At 43.4% G+C, this 17,494-nt stretch overlaps 1 protein-coding gene across 1 annotated transcript in view; it reads right to left on the reverse strand.

Annotated features, from left to right (window-relative positions):
- LOC115390826 (complement C3-like) overlaps nt 1-17,494 on the reverse strand; it is a 75,835-nt gene that overhangs the window by 406 nt on the left and 57,935 nt on the right. Inside the window, exons 25-42 of the mRNA XM_030094843.1 lie at nt 14,466-14,672; nt 14,258-14,333; nt 14,003-14,162; nt 13,766-13,861; nt 6,202-6,352; nt 4,099-4,184; nt 3,700-3,777; nt 3,439-3,594; nt 3,242-3,304; nt 3,071-3,152; nt 2,920-2,968; nt 2,717-2,807; nt 1,591-1,680; nt 1,405-1,507; nt 1,239-1,328; nt 1,031-1,123; nt 852-935; nt 1-54 (exon numbers count right to left, since the gene is read on the reverse strand). The exon at nt 1-54 is cut by the window's left edge and continues 91 nt beyond it. Of these exons, the coding sequence (XP_029950703.1) occupies nt 1-54; nt 852-935; nt 1,031-1,123; nt 1,239-1,328; nt 1,405-1,507; nt 1,591-1,680; nt 2,717-2,807; nt 2,920-2,968; nt 3,071-3,152; nt 3,242-3,304; nt 3,439-3,594; nt 3,700-3,777; nt 4,099-4,184; nt 6,202-6,352; nt 13,766-13,861; nt 14,003-14,162; nt 14,258-14,333; nt 14,466-14,672 (1,809 nt within the window). The remainder of the gene's footprint in view (nt 55-851; nt 936-1,030; nt 1,124-1,238; nt 1,329-1,404; nt 1,508-1,590; nt 1,681-2,716; nt 2,808-2,919; nt 2,969-3,070; nt 3,153-3,241; nt 3,305-3,438; nt 3,595-3,699; nt 3,778-4,098; nt 4,185-6,201; nt 6,353-13,765; nt 13,862-14,002; nt 14,163-14,257; nt 14,334-14,465; nt 14,673-17,494) is intronic.

Consider the following 17,494-nt stretch of genomic DNA (forward strand, 5'->3'; position numbering starts at 1 on the left):
GCTGATAGCTGAGGAACGTGCGCAGTTTACCCATAGGACCAATATCAGTGTTTCCTGCAGTCATGACAGCAAAGACAGCTCATTTTACTTCCAGACTTGGAATGCATTCCTGCCAGCATTATGAACACATTGTCAATCAATTAAGGAACTGGAGTCATATCATCATAAGAAATAAGGCACTTTTAGCTTGATTAACTTGGTGGAATAAAATGGGCTTTTGCAATGAGCTACAAGTAGCGACCAGTGGATCGATTTCAGGATGAATGAGTTCAGTGTCTCATACTAACAGGAGCTTTATTAATATCCGCTTACACTTGTAAAAGTCACAAATCAAACACAGATCATGATTTTTATTCTCTTGGTCTTATGGCTAAACGATGACAGAGCTCTTGTCCTGACATGCTATGTGAGAATTATGGCTTGAACATTAATAACTGCACAACCTGAGCTCAAATTTAACAAATCACCATTCATGCATCTAGAATTTCTTTTAATTTCACCTTGAAATGCATTCAGCATTTACACAATAAATTCAGTTCAAATTTGCTTTAAAACATTTTTTAATGATAATTACGCTCCCCATCAACTTCATGTCTAATAATTTCATGAATTAAATTTTTTTAATGACCAGTTGTCAACTATCTCAGAGCAAATAAATGTAGTTCCTAATATATGCAATTTATTCCATCAAATTGTTTATTCTGTGTTTGAACTTCTATGATACAGGAAAGCCATACAGTTCATGAATGATGTGTAAGTAAAAAAACAAAACAAAAAAAAAACATGGTTATAAAAAGTATATGGCTTTTTACAGGCCAACAATTGAAAAAAATATTGAAAATGAAAATTACCTTCTTTGATGACATCCAGTATCCGCATGGTGTAACTGTCTGTGGACAGATCAGCTACCATCTCCTCCAGTTGTACTTTGTATGCTGTGCAAATGAGAGATTCAGATTGATTCTCAATTGCCCTTTCCAACACAGAGAAACACTTTCCCAGTTTGGGAGAAATACACACGGTTTCTTACCAAACTCTATTTTGCTGGTTAGTGTAGCCTCACAAATCTTAGCAGTGCGCTCATCATTGCTGATTTTTCCCATCTTCTGCATACTGCAGTTCTCTGAGAGCAAAAATATGAAAACGATGTGTGAATGTTACGGTCTTCTGAGGTCAAAAGACACAGACATTGACTGACTCCTCAGCTTTCATCATCCAAAGTGCTGAATTTCAGTCACCTTCAGCGCAAGTGCATTCATCGTTTCTGCAGAGCCGCAGAAGCTGTCCAGCTTTCCTCTCTGGATGGTAGAACTTCACGCATTGAGTTTCTGCAACATGAAAAAAGGCACGTGAAGAATGTTTTGTGGTAACTGAACCGCGGTGGTTCGAGTCTTGGAGACTCACCGTTATAGTATTCATAGACAGACACGGCTGCCGGCTGCAAGACGCCCACTTTGAGCGTCTGCCTAATCCTAAAACTGATTTCCTCTGGCTGTGTGTGAGAAACCTGTGGAGCACAGGGGAACCCTTTTTTTAAAGCAAAACCGTGGTGGGGAGGGGAGGTGAGGAGGGGGAAAAACAAGGCCGTACCTTCTCAAGGTAGATGATGAGCGAGCCTCTTTCTGACAGCACAGTGTTCATCTCATATTTTGCAATGGTGCGGGCACGTCCTTTCGACAACTGCGTGGAAACAAACACACATCATAACCACAAGCTTGTTTTTAAAGTAAGATGATAAAAAGAGACAGCATCTTTGGTTTTAGTTTAAAGACCACATGAAATGAAGACTATATTTCTCCAGTCTTTAATTTTTGTCTATGAGTTTAAGAATATATTCATCCATCCAGTAGTGCTTGCTAAGCAATAAAAACACAGATTGCTTTCTGATTGCTGTGAATGTAAGCTGCAGGACTAAATTTTTTTATCTCCTCCTGGGTTGATGACAGCGGCAGCCTGCTGAGGACTTCTTTGGGGACAGGATCACAATTGGGGTTCAAGTGTTTGTCTGGGCCAAGATGACAAAAAATAGCAATTAAGTAGATTTGGAGGTTGATCTGAGAAACTCTGAGTCTTCAGGCTGAGGGACGAGGAGAGTCTGCTGGCTTCATGTAAAATTTTAACTGTTTATCATCTATTTCCCCCAGATTGCCTGTTAATCATCGTTAATGACCTATTTTTTGTGGCCATTGACAGATATCCCAGCAGTGACACCCATACAAATATTAAAGGTGCTGTAGGCAGGATTCGGCATCTCCGCCATCTTGCAAGATGGCGATTTGACCCATCTAAAATGGCGATTTGAAACCCAGCACAGCCAATCCTGTCCTGATTTCTCTGACATCACACCCTTACGCAAGTTAAGCCCCTCCCACAAGAACATGTGACGAATACCCCTCGACCAATCATGGTTAGAGCCTCAGGGGCTCTTCTGATTGGTCAAAGATACCTGGAGCTGTTGAGATTCCTTTTCAGCTCAGAACAGAGACAGATGGAAACGCTGCGCCCTCACAGTAGTACAATTATGCTACACTCCTAAAGGATTATCAATGGATACTCTAACATTTAATTCAAAGAAAACACAGAAAAATTGGCATTGACTAGCAAAATCCTGCCTACAGCACCTTTAATATAGCACAGTGTAGCATTCAATAAACCCAGATTGATTCCATGAAACGTCAACTTTTAAACTTCACTCAGTGTTTGTGAAAAGACTCACCTGGTCCAAGTCGTCTTTTTCCATGGTGAAGCCAGTCAATAATCCGATGTCCAAGATCGACATTGTCGCATCACGCTCTTTGCTATTGTACCTGCACACACAATAAATTGAAAAATAAGAGAGGAACAACAAAAAGAACAAACAAGCTCAATTGTTGAAAGACTGATTTCAAACAAACAGGACTGAGGATGAGCTCCACTTACAACAATTCTATTTTCAGCCGGAATACCTTCTCGTCATCATCTATTTTCTCTGAGAAGAATAAAGCATCAGATTACGGATGAGATGATAAACACAAGCAGACAACATGTAAATGAACAGATGAATATGAAAAGACAGAAAGCACCGGGTTACCTGGGATGAGCTCCAGTGACATATTGAACCTCTGACAGTCACTTTCTTTTTCTTTAGGCAGAGCATAATACAAAGACACCATCTGAAACATAGGTGGAAGAATATGTAAATATTAACAGCATTCATAACAGCTTGAAATGACATTGACCAAACACAAAGCTGATATTGTACTTTTACTGTTGCTTCTCCTGATCCTGTGGCTGTCACAAGCACGTCCTGGTTTATATCATTAATCTGTTGAGATTTTAAGATGTATACGCACACACGCACACACGCACACACACACAAACAGAAATAGAGAGAAAGGTGAGTAGACAACAGACATGAAAGTGTTTTTTGTAAATGTGAATGAAGGAGTGTGTTTCCACCTTCGATGTTCTTGTTTGATAGTGGTTTTCTCTGTTCACTTTGAACGTGTCAGGCTTCGACCTGCCTGGCATTAAAATGTCCACGTTCAGGTCGTACTCTGGTTCTTTAGCGTTGATCCAGTACTCCGATACAGCCTGGTAGACCATGACTGTTGCCTGGAGAGAAAAAAAAAAAGGCCAAAGGAAACGTGAGGTGAAGGTGATGAGCTGACAGCAAAGAAATTCCACTGTGGACAGACAGAGGAGAAAGTTTTATTGTACCTGAGTTGATCCATAGCCTCCGCCCACACACTGCTGCTGACTGAACCATCTCACCACAGGCCTGGCATCTTCAAATGCCTTTATGAACAGAAAGGAAGAAGAACACGAAAAAGTTAAAGGCATCAGTGAAGAAGACTACAAAGAAACCTTGTTCCACACACACATTCGTATTATGAGGTCCCTTCAACTTTCTTTTGTAATCACACAAGGCACGGTGGAGGTGGGGTCAGGTTGGGTCCACTTGGGAACCACTGATATAGAAGATGAATAACAGTGTGGCATGCAGCCCTCCTCATCACCACCTCGCAGTACTTCGGACTGGACCACAACATTCCTGTAAGCCATTCATCATTAAATTCTGAGTTCAAGTTGCCTCCCTTCTCGCCTCGGTTTTCTTACCTTGGTCTTGACCAGGGCCAGAAGAGCATAAGCTGTGGCCTCCAGTGTGTATATATGTCCCTTAGGTACAGGCCAGTGAGACAACTCTGAAAGACAAAAAAAACTGTTCGTACTGTTTTCTCTACTCCCCCCGGAACTGCCACCTTAACATCGTGGGGGAGTTTGAGTGTCCACATGATCCAAGGAGCTACGTTCTTTGGAGCTTTATGCCCCTGGTAGGGTCTCCCATAACAAACAGGTCCTGGGTGATGGACTGGAGAAGGAGCAGCTGAAAAGCCCTTATGAACAGAGTTAAAGCAAAGACCGTGACATTGCTGTGCCATAGTCGGGGCCCCACCCTGAAGCCAGACATGAAGCCAGTGCCTGGTGGATGGGCCTTTGCCCATGGTTCCCAGTTGGGCTCAGCCTGAACAGACAATGTGGGTCCAAACTCCATTGGGCTCACCACCAGCTGAGGGAACCATAGCAGCCAGGTGCAGTGTTGATAAGCTGACAGCAGATAATGGCATGCACAGTGATGTACCCTCCACAGAGTGTTTGGGGTTTCGTGGGAGTTTGCCAGTAAATGCATTTTATGGATTTGGAAAAGGTGTTCCCTCATGGTAGCTTCGAGGGATTGCTCCAGGACTGCGGAGTCTGGGCCTGTTAAGGGCCGTCCAGTCTCTGTATGACCGAAGTAGGAGTCTGGTCCACATTGCTGGCAGCAAGTCAGACCTGTTTCCGGTGCATGTTGGACTCTGGCAGGGCTGCCCTTTGTCACCGGTTCTGCTCATAATTTTTCCGGGCAGAATTTCTGTCTGTCGGTGCACCAAGGAGCAGGAGGGGGTTTGATGTCTGGGTGTCTTGGGGTTTTGTTCATAAATGGGGGAAGGATGGAGCAGTGGAATGACAAGCAGGTCGGTGCAGTGGCTGAAGTTGTCATTGTCTTGTTCTGTCGTGGTGAAGAAGGAGCTTAGCCAAATGGCATAGCTCTCTATTTACTGGTCAATCTCAGTTCCCACCCTCTTCTATGGGCATGAGCTCAGGGTCATGACTGAAAGGACAAGATCCTGGATACAAGCAGCAGAAATGAGCTTCCTCCGTGGGGTGACTGGACGCTCACTTAGAGATAGGGTAAGGGGACAGCTGAGGGGGCTCGGGCATCTGTTCTTGGTGCCTCTTAGTTGCTTCCCTGAAGTCGTCCCTGTTCTGGGTCTGCCTCACCAGGAGAATGCTTCAGGGAAGACCAGGACACGCTGGAGAGACTATGTCTCTCAGATGGCCTAGGAACGCCTCGGGATCCTCCCAGAAGAGCTGGAGGAAATGTCTGGGGACAGGGAAGTCTAGGCATCCCTGCTTTGACTGCTGCCTCCACGCAGGGCCGGCGCGGGCTTCTCAGGCACCCTGGGCAAGCCTCACGCCCCGTGGTAGTGTCGCAGAGAGTCAGTTGTTGAGCTGGGGGGGGGGGGGGGGGGGTGGGGGGGGGGGGGGTCAGCAATATTTGTCGAGGGGCGCGAGCAAGCGAACCGAGCAGTGCGCTGCTCAAACAGCCGTCACAGCAGCGCAACTTGGGCGGTGCGCCTCACGGCCACATCAAGCGCCCCCCTATGGCTCGGCGCCCTGGGCAAGTGCCCCGGATGCCCAGCCTAATCGCCGGCCCTGCCTCCACGACTTGATCCCAGATAAGTGGCAGATAACAGATGGATGGATGGATGGATGGATGGCACTGGGCTCTACAGGAGAGATGCCTCACCCAGCAGACACATGATGTTCATGCATCAGTTTAAAAAAAAGACAATTTTGGGTCAAATGTGGTGGTCTGGTTTTTTTTTTTTTTTTTCTAATTTTAACACATTTGCAGCATTTACTGTATTAACTTATTCACTAAAAGGTATTCCTAACAAACAATTTCAATTCTATTCTACTCTACTGGATACGCAATGACGTAAAATCAGACATGAAATCACTATCCCAAACAATGTAAGATATCTGCATAAATTAGTGAATTATCAAGAACATGAAGACCATCATGAGAATTAAAACTTTGCAGGTCTTAGTAAACATTGAAATATTGTGAGTAAATGTGTGTGAATATCTGCCTGTTATATTCCAGTGTGAACGCACCTGGGGAAACAAATTTGTAGAGGATCTCCCGGTTGAGTTTGCCTTCATTGGCCAGCGCGTAGGAAGTCATGGCGACAGCGTAAGGATTGGTGAGGCTCTCCAGGCGATTCTCCAGGTATGCCACAGCTTTGTCTATGCTGTTTGACAGACTCTGGAATGATGGAGGACGCAGTAAACAGTCAGTAGGATTGACTTGAGGCATCAAACAAAAGGAAGCAGGGTTGCTGGTTCGATCAACTTTTCTCAGTCTGTCCAGATTTTGAAGTATGACTGTGAAGCAAACATTTCTCGCAGTGGAGGTTGAGCATCTTGTGTGGCAGCTGGGAGTATCAGTGCAAAGCACTTTGACACTGTTGGAGTAGTGTTTAGTTCAAGACAATTTCCCCGAATAACAGTGTGCTATTGTTCGTCTGCACAATGATCAATGATTGAACCTGTTTACACAAGAAACTGCAATCCCCCTCATCATTCTGTAAGCCTGGTAATATCTCATTTTTGTCTGGGTTAATTGTAAAGGAAACATGGATTTCACTCATGAAGTCCTTTTTTTTTAAAAATATTTTATTTTTGGTTTCAAATGCACAACAAATGTACAACAGATGACAAAAAAATACTTCCCCACAACTCCCACCCACCCCTGCTCACTCTGAGAAGAAGAAAAAAGAGAGAAAAGAGAAAGGAGAAAGAAAGAAAAAAAACACTCCATTTACTATGTTTAAGTTACAATTTTGGTTTACAGTTTACATACATTGACATAAAGCAAAGTGTTGCCAGTCACTTTACAGTTACACCAACAGAGTTTAAATATGGCTGCCAAATTCTGACAAAGGTTTTGTATGATATGTTATCTTTTCTAAAGGCACACAACCATTCATCTCTGTATACCATTTAGCTAAAAGCAGGGGGGAATCAGACTTCCATGTAACCGCAATACATTTTTTAGCTACTGCCAAAGCAATTCCAAGGAATTTGATTTGATACTTATTTAGTGATGCATCAATTTTCATAAGATTTCTGATTAAACAAAGTTCTGGGTCTAGGGGAATGAAAACTTCCATGATCTTGGATAATGTGTCACACAAGTCGAGCCAAAAATTTCTGACCTTTACACATAACCATGTACAATGCATAAAGCAGCCAACTTCAATTTTACACCGAAAGCATAGGTCAGAAAGTTCAGGTTTGGACCTGTGGATTTTTTCTGGAGTTAAATATAATTGATGCAGAAAGTTGTAATGGATTAATCTATATCGTGCATTAATAGTGGCAGATATGCTGTCCTGACATAACTCAGACCAGAGAGAATTTTCAATTGTAGAATTTAAGTCTGTTTCCCACCTCTGTTTCGATTTATAAAGTGCTGGTTTAGGACAGTCTTCTATCAACAAAGAATACACTTTGGAAATAAATTTTCATGGTGCATCGTTATGTAATATTTTTTTCAAATGCTGTAAGATTGGGTAACACCACATCCTTTCCCAGCGTGCTGTGTAAAAAGGATCGTAGTTGGAGATAACAAAAAAGGTTCTATTTGACAGGTCATATTTGCTTTTCAGTTGTTCAAAAGACATCAACGTTCCATCCACAAAGCAGTCCCCTAAGATATATATTCCGTTTTTGATACCAAAGTTCCAGAATCTTGTTGTTTACAGTCAAAGGAATGAGTGGGTTTTGTTTCAAAGATGATTTTGGTGACAGACCAATTTTTTGACCAACACTTTTATGTATGTCGTACCATAATTTATTTAGATGCATTAATATGGGATTATCTGTTAATTTAGACAAGATTTTTGGATTGTACTTGTAGACAAATTCACCAAAAGCATCATCCTTCAAGGAGTTAAATGCAATATTTATCCAAGATGGAACTGTTTCACCTTCAAACATGGATAAGATGAATCGCATTTGAGCTGCACAATAATATTTTTTAAAATTGGGCAATTGAAGCCCTCCAGATTTGTAATCCCATGTTAATACTTCCAGAGACCTTCTGGCCACTTTTCCATTCCAAATGAATTGCCTCACAGTTTTATTAAGAGAATTAAAAAAGGCTTTTGGAAGAGGAATGGGAAGAGATTGAAAAAGATACTGCAACCTCGGTAGAATGTTCATTTTAATACAACTAATTCGTCCAATCAAAGTGATGGGTAAACTTGACCATTTATGCAGGTCTTCCTCAATCTTTCTAATTAGCGGGTCATAATTTAATTTATACAGATTCTTTAGCTTGCTATCCACAGTTATACCGAGATATTTTACACCTTCCGGAGACCATTTAAATGCAGAGATACCTTGATATTCGGAGTAATTAAATGATGAGAGTGGAATCATTTCACTTTTGTCATAATTTATTATGTATCCCGAGACAGAGCCATACAGATCCAGCACGCTCTGTAATCGGACCAGGGATTTAGAGGAGTGCGTTATGTATACCATTACATCGTCAGCGAGTAAATTAATTTTATGTGAGGTATGACCAACTCCAAAAACCTTGATGTCTGAATTCTGTCTAATCGCCTCTGCTAATGGTTCAATAGGCAATACAAACAGACCTGGCGAAAATGGGCAGCCCTGACGAGATGATCTACTCAAAGGGAATGCAAAAGACATTTGTCCATTAGTGGTAATCCTTGCTTTGGGACGATAATATAAAGTTTTTATCCAATTGATAAAGATCTGTCCAAAACCAAATTTTGATAATACTTTAAATAAATAAGGCCATTCCAGCCTGTCAAAGGCCTTCTCAGCATCTAAGGCTACAGCCACAGTTGGATCAGATCTTGATTTTGCCAAATGGATTATGTTGAGTAGTCTGCACAAATTATTAGCAGATGTGCATTTCTGAATAAAACCACTTTGATCTGGATTAATTATTTTTGGCAGTATCTCACATAATCTATTTGCTAATAATTTAGAAAGTAATTTATAATCTGTGTTTAATAAGGATATAGGCCGGTAGGAGGCACATTTCAAAGGATCTTTATTTTTTTTCTTTTTAAGTGTTATTATGGCAGTTGTAAAGGATTCAGGTAATGTATGTGTTTTGGCTGATAAATTTATCACATCTGTAATTAAAGGGAGGAGTAAATCTTTAAATTCTTTAAAAAATTCAGGAGGGAAACCATCCTCCCCTGGAGCTTTATTAGATGGAAGTGAACATAATGCCTTGTGAATTTCTGCCTGAGTAAAAGGAAGGTCGAGTTTCTTACTGTCCTCGTCATTTATTTTTGATAACTTAATTGTGGATAAAAATTGGTCAATGTGTGATAAATCATCTGGAAGATCTGATTTATATAAACTGGAGTAGAATTCTTTAAACGTGTCATTAATTTCTGTTGGGTTATATGTAACCCTGCCGGCTCTAGCTTGAATTGCATTAATGGTCCTGCTACTTTCCTCAGCTTTCAGTTGCCATGACAAAATTGTATGTGTTTTCTCTCCCAACTCATAGTATCTTTGTTTGGATTTTAGAATATCTTTTTCAATTTTGTAAGTATTTAATGTATTGTATTGGAGTTTTTTTTTTTCGAACTAAAGACTGATAAATGTCATTTGAAGTAGTTCTTTGAAAGTGTTTCTCCAAATCTAAAATTTCTTTTTCCAGTTTTTCAATATCTTCAGTGTATTTCCTTTTTAGACCCTTTGTATAAGAAATTATTTGGCCTCTTAAATAGGCTTTCAAAGTATCCCATAGAATGAAGCAATTAGGAGTGGAGGCACAGTTTGTTTCACAGAAAAACTTAATCTGATCTCTTATAAATATACAAAAATCGGCTCTTTGAAGAAGGGTGGGATTCAGGCGCCACCTATAGGGTCTATTAGGCACGTCAGGGAATATAATGGACAAAGTTAAAGGTGAATGATCAGACAAAATTCTGGACAAATATTCCAATTCCAACACTCTATGAAAAAAATGAGCAGATAAGAGGAATAAATCAATTCTGGTGTGAGAATTATGAGGACATGAGTAAAAGGAATAATCCTGAGTCTGAGGATGCAATTGTCTCCATATATCGATTAAATTTAGGTATTTCATAAATGATTGTGTCGTTTTAGCTGCTTTTGACCTGGTAATGGATTTGGAAGATTTGTCCAGAGCAGGATCTAAGCAAAAATTAAAATCACCGCCTATTAATACACTGTGTTGTCGACCTGCAACTTTTAAAGGATATCTTGCATGAAAGTTTCATCATCATAGTTAGGAGCATATAAATTAAGAAGAGACCATTTTTCTGAGAATATTTTACAATTAACAAAGACATATCGCCCTGAAGGGTCAATATTAGAGTCAATGACTTCTAAAGGAGTGTTTTTATTCACCAAAATGGCCACACCTCTGGCTTTTGAGTTGAAAGATGAGGATATTACCTGCCCTACCCATTCCATTTTTAACTTTTTATGTTCTTGCATAGTAAGGTGAGTTTCTTGGATGAATGCAATGTCAACTTTTAATTTTTTAAAATATGATGAGACTCTTTTCCGTTTAACTGGCCCATTTAGCCCATTAACATTAAAGGGACTTAAGGCAACTTTACAAAATTTACCTCAGTGCTGCTGCGATAGGCGCTGTGGGTAACTGCAGCCACCAGCCAAGGCGGCACGGGAGCGCACACAAACATTTTACAGAATGTCCGGCTTCACAGCGCTGCACCAGGGATGCTCATGCTGTTTACTACGTCGCGGATTACTGCAAGACCACAGCGCATATTATGTGATTTTTGTAAGCATCCATTTTCACTCCCAAATGCAGCTGAAGTTCCCTCCATGAATCAAACGCATATCCAATATTTATTTGGGTGCCAAACGATTATTTTTGTAAATCTAGGAAATAGTTCTTCGATGCATTGATTAATCTAACGATTCATTTTTAAATCCGTCGCGTCGCTCCTCTCCGCCTCCGTGTTTATGCGGCGGGTCCCTGCGCGCTCCGCGGCCGGCACAGAGCGCGTCTCCGCCCGGGAGCAGAGATCCGGAGCTCTCTCGTCAGCCTCCGTGGGGCAGCTCCACTCAGCCCGTGGAAGCCGCGGCCTGCTTTCCGCGCCTCCGCGGAGCAAGCCGCAGCGCGGCAGCTCCGGATCTCTGCTCCCGGGCAGAGACGCACTCTGTGCCGGCCGCAGAGCGCGCGGGGACCCGCCGCATAACCACGGAGGCGCGTGAAGCAGACCGCGGCTGCTGGAGCTCTCCCGTCGCCGCAGTGGAGCAGCTCCGGGCCGTTTACCCAATCGGCCCCAACTCGGCCCCTGGAAGTCAGGCACCCAGGCGCCGTGACAGTCGAGGCTGACTCAAAGTGACGTGTGGAGGAGTGGTGTGGGTCTCCTCTCTGCTCTGACTGCAGCAGGGAGCGCTGCGTGACAATGGCCGCCTGTGAGTGCTTTGGGACGGGGGAGGGGCTCACGTAGCACCGCTGCTTGCTAAGAACAGCAGAGACGTCCTGTCATGTCTCCAGAGCACCAGAAAAAGCCGCGAAATGTGTCGCTAGTTACTTTTGACAAAAAAAGTCGAAAAGAGGCTTCGGAAAGTCGCCAGATTTAGCGAGAAAGTCACCAAGTTGGCAACACTGCCCGCCCCTGATCCCAGCAGTGTTTGAGTCCGTGTCCACGGCGGCCATGTTCTTCCTGTTCGGCAACGCGCATACAGCGTCAATTTACGTCACATCCCCACGATTGCGTGGGAAATTCGGACCCCGAACAGCAACAAATTATTTGGCACACAGCCTGTATAAGGCAACAGACAGATACGCGGATTGGCCTGTTATTTTAGGTTTTTAATGCTTCACGACCCATTAGCATTGAATAAAGTGGAAATGCATGTGTAGTTTTTCACAAATCTTGCCTTAAGTCCCTTTAAGACTAACAAACTTCAAAATCCTGTTCATGTCACTCAATCTGTTTGATAACTTTTATAAATCAATACTATACTTAACAAGGTACATAGATGGAGCGACCAAACCAAAACAAAAACAAAAAAGAGTGATCCAAAAACCCAACAGTGCCAAATCTGAACATATGGCACACCTCCCATTATAAGTGGTCTTATATACATGAGTAACATCTAGTTTAACTAACTTTGAAAAAAACCAAATGAAACTACCCATTGGGGGCTCTCGATACAATACAACATAGTAGAAATTTAAGCACTCTTAGCGTAGAAACATGTTAGAGTAGAGGAAAAAAAACGCCTATTACGGAAAACAAGAATAATAACAGTCAAACGTCAGATGTTTCAGGGTAACTCACTGCGCTCATTAGCGGTAGAGAGTGAGAATTTTCGAAGTACATCTGCAGTGTCAATCCTGACTCTTCAATCTTCCAACATGTCCACAAACACTGCCGCATCCTTCAGTGTTTTGAAGAATTTTGCTTTCACGTCTGGGAGTTTCACTCTCAGTGTTGCTGGGTGTAGAAGGGAATACTCCATGCCCAAGGATCGCAGCTTCTTCTTTACTGGGTCGAACTCCTTTCTGCATTTCACGAGACTGGCGCTGAGGTCAGGGAAAAACATTACTGACTCGTTCTCAAACATGATAGGGCCCTTGTTTGCTTTGGACAGCTTGGCAGAAACATGTAGGATCTTCTCTCGGTCTTGGTAGTTCAGCAGGCGTATTAGTACAGCTTTTGGTTTCTTGTCAGCAGTGGGTCTTGGCGCGGGCGTCCGGTGTGCTCGTTCTATTATCAGCGGTTCAGTGAAGTGCTCACGTCACAGTATATTGGACAGCCAGTCAGCAAAGAATGTAACCGGATCACTTCCTTCACAGCCTTCATGCAAATTCACAATCCGAATGTTGTTGCGTCTGCTGTGATTCTCGAGTGACTCGTTTCTCTCCAGTAAAAACATGTTTTGTCTTTGGTTAGCTTCGCTATCTGGGCATTCATGTCTGCTATCTGGTCTTCCACTGTCCCGATGTGCACCTCCGCCTCGGTGACACGAGATGTCAGCCCGTCAAGCATACCTTTCAGTCCCGATATGGACTCATTGATCTCTGCAGTCCGCACGTCCATCTTTTCAGAGAGGGCTTTATTTTCAGTTCGCATCTCCTTAAGTACAAGGGCTATATCCACAGCTTGCGCACCTGGTTCAAGCGCCATCTTGATAGCTTCTCCGTGAGGGTTTTCTTCTTCACGCGATAGAGAATGTGCATTTGTCGAGTTAGCTTGCCCCTTTTAGACCGCAACTACAACTACAACTATCAAAAAGAGCAAAAGATTTAGGCGTTACAAAGGTTTTGAGTGCTTAAGAGGGTAATACGGCGGAGAGCCTCCAAACTAGCGTCTACCTAACACCGCTGCATCACGTGACCCATGAAGTCCTTTTTTAACTGATACAGCTGTTCTAAAGCCTTTTCCCCCAAACATGCCTGATGAAAACAGTAACACATAAATAAGCCAAGCAGCCAAGTCAGTGAATAACTTCTTAAATATTTGAAATAAAAGTGCTTTTTTGTGTCTGTTTTCATCATAACTAAAATGTATTACCAGCTCTACAATTTCCACAGTCTCATGCAAACAGAATGCGAGAAAATGAAGCAAATATAAGAGAAGAGACGGCATGCTGGTGATATACTCACATTAACAGTGGCATTACATATCGCCCGTGATTCCTGCATGGCGATCAGGTTGAAGGCCGTCATGGAGGCATCTGAATCTGTACCCTTTACATCTCCCTACACAGACAGACAGAACCCCAGTCACATTCACAATGCTCGCATCAATATGATTTTGAAAGATAAATCTGGTATAACTGCTTTATTCATATCAATCAATTTTGAAAGAAAATGAGCAGAATTCACAATAATTTCACTCACAATCATTTCCCCATGGAACACTGTCCCAATTTCTTGAAACATGCCGTCAGGCTGCTGTGCGTTGAGGATTAGATACTTGATAGCGTCACAGATATACTCTTCCTGCACTGCCACCAGACCATGGGCCATGGCAAACACCTTAGCAACATAGGCTGTCAGCCTAAAAGAGGAGAGAATGTCATATTTGTTTAAAATGTGTGTACAGTATATTAGTGAAATGGAGGTGCATGAAGAATTGAGATCTGGGAGTCTCACCAGGAGCTGCTTGGGCGGCCTTTCCATGCAAAAAAAGACCCATCCGTTTCACGGAAAAGCAACTCCCGATTGTAGCCTGGATAAAACAGAGAAATAGCCTTTTCAGTAACTCTGTTATCAAAATTCTGCAGTTTTACTACTATGGCAGCATTTTTATAGCTATTCACATGCCATGTGTTTATTAGATATTTATGCTTGACTGAGTTACCAGTATTTATGTGTTGGAGGGCTTCATCACGTTTCTGAAAGCCTACAGCCTCCCACTGGTTGGTTCTGTCCAGATATATGGTTGCAATGACAGGCAGAGTCATGTGGATCATGGTCTGCTCTCCGCATCCCGAGGGCTGGTAGATCAGTGTACCCATCGACTTCCCACTGATGGCGTTCTCCACGAGAGCTGAAATATCTTCTCTTCCTGTACAAACAACATTTGAACCTGTTACTGGGGAAGTGAGCATATCTGGAAACTTTCATCTTCATTGGAAAGACTGGCCTGAATATTTGAACCAGTGACCTTCACACTGTGAGGGAATTCCCCTTTGACACCGATGAACTGAGTGTACCAAATCCTGTAGATAACTGCGGCAATGAACTGCAACACGCCACGGTGCTGGGTTATACAAGAAGTGATTTCTTTTGAAAAAAAGAACTTCTGTTTGCGCACTAACGATTTATCACGAGTGAATGCTGGCAGAGAGTTATCGTAGTGCTGGAGGACTGTACGAGGGGGTAACCAAAAGTTCCCTGAATTTGTTTGTAACTTTTTATTTCTGACATTTCAAAATAAAACATCGCTGTCGTCTTCAAAATAATCTCCATCTCCATTAATGCAGCGCTCCTCCCGTGTCTCCCACTTCACGAATGTGTTGTGACACCCGTGCGTAATTGTGCCATTTTGGGCCGGCTGCGTTTTTTCTTTCACCTCCTCCACATCTGCAAACCGCTGTCCCTTCAGCTCCTTCTTCAACCTGGGGAACAAGAAAAAGTCACTCGAGGCTACATCTGGCGAATAAGGTGGATGGGAGAGGAGATTTGTCTCATTCTTCGGCAGAAACTGCGTGACGCGCAGCGCCGTGTCCGCTGGCGCACTGTTGTGGTGGATCAACCGGGCTCCACTCCGCCACTACGCGGGCCGCTTCCTCCTCACATCCTCACGGAGCCGTCTTAGGACTTCGATGTACTAGTCCTGATTTACAGTTTGACCTGGAGGGACAAATTCACTATGGACGATACCCTGGACAGCGAAAAAGCAGATCAGCATTGTTTTCACGGCTGAGCGGACCTGACACGCGGACATCTGGCCCTTCTCAAGCCGCCCGAACCACTCATGGACCTGATTCTTCCCCAGAGCATCATCCTTGTAGGCTTGCTGCAACAAGGTGAGTATTTCTGCTGCTGTTTTTTCCCAGCAAAAAGCAGAATTTAATGTTTGCGCGCTGCTCTGGCTTCCCAGTCAATGTCGCCATTTTGGAAAAAATCGCAGACCGCTGCTGCACTCTGTTACTATAAATAGCGCCTGACAGGCGTCAGTGTAACTTTCGGAGCTCACATTTCTCACAGATGTGCATGAGGCTTACCTGCAGCACATCTGACGGCCAGAAGTCGGAACTCATTATTATTGTTTTCTGACCAAATTCCGGTTTCTTTTGGGTACCCCCTCGTACACATATATAGTGAGCGTAAAACGATGTACAGTTGCGCAGAGTTGGAGGAGAACTGTCGCACATTATGCGGAGACGGTGTTCTGTTTTCCTGGAGCTTGGTCTGAGCTCATTTGATCTTGTAAAAAAGGTGTTGTGGATTGAATTCCATGTGAATTTCCCCGCACAACCATATATATACAAGCATTAAAACAGTGTAAAAAGCAGTGAATCATCATTTCTACCTGGGATTTTGAGGACGGTCCCTGGACTGTACAAAGGATATTAACCTGGAAGAAGTTATTTCACACCATCAAAGAACCTATTGTGCTGCCACATATCTACTGATTGACAATGAGGGAGAACGAATGGATGTAGCAGTGAAGAAAGTTTGTAAGTGGAGATGATACAAGGAGGAGGAGGAGAAGTTGTTGGGTCATTTAATTATTGCATGCATGCCATTGTGAAACTGTCATAATGCTTTTAATTGTTCCTTATTTGTAGTGTTGTTCAGTAACTAATTTCATCTTCCAGGTGAGATCATGGCTTCATGACACGTTTCTACAGTATATTGGCAACAGTCCAACGAGATTTTATAAGATCAGTCCGAGAACTCGCAAATACATCCGCAGCTGTCTGATTTGCCATTCTTCCTTTTTCTATGACTGTTTAGACTTTTTGTTTCCCATATGATTTCGGAATTGATCATGTAGAGCTGCTGTACAATTCTGACTCTTGCCTTCTTCTTCTTCTTAATGCTCCAGCGAGGGTCAGGGTATCCTGTCCTGGTGCGTTGAGCCGACCAGATAAACCAGGTTTTTCCAGTGCTGGCGATCTTGTGCCAGCTGCTCTGCATCCTCCACAGCAACTCCATGTTGTTGGAGGTTGCCCGCAACGACGTTGAGCCATCGGATAGGGGTTTCCCTTGTGGTCGTCTCCAGCCTGAGGCCTTTGGGTAAAACTGGAGAATGGCCCGTGCCCGATGTTCTGGGGGTAGACGAAGGACATGGCTGAGCCAGCGGGTGCGGCACTGTGTGATCAAGGAAGATGCTCGGGGCTGGCCTGTACGGGCTCTAAGCACTTCATTGGAAACTCGCTGGGGCCACCTGATGTTCTCAATGGTTCGAAGAGCCCTGCTATCAAAGCCATCGATTCTGCAGCCAGAGTGTCGTTCAGGGACCACGTTTCTGAGCCATAAAGCAGGATGGAGAGTACGGCTAGCTTGTAAATCCAGAGCTTCGTCTTTCATGAGATGGTCTGGTCTGCCAGAGTGGTTTCCAGAGAGACTGCAGGGCAGATGCTGCCAGGGCTTGTCTGCGATCAATCTCTGGTTTTAGGTCCCCGCTGTCAGTCACCATAGACCCCAAGCACACAAAGTTCTTGACAGGCTCTACAATGTCGCTACCAATTTGCATGGGAGGTGGATCTGGTCCATCACCGACATACATGAACTTGGTTTTAGTCCAGCTCACTTAGAGGCCAAGCTGTGCTGCCTCCTCACTGTAAATGCCCAGAGCATCTCTCAGCCGACTGTAGATCATGCTGAGCAGGATGGTATAGTCAGCGTATTCCAGGTCAGTCAGGTGGTAGTTGCCAA

Source organism: Salarias fasciatus, chromosome 6, assembly GCF_902148845.1.
Source record: "Salarias fasciatus chromosome 6, fSalaFa1.1, whole genome shotgun sequence".
NCBI lineage: Eukaryota > Metazoa > Chordata > Actinopteri > Blenniiformes > Blenniidae > Salarias > Salarias fasciatus.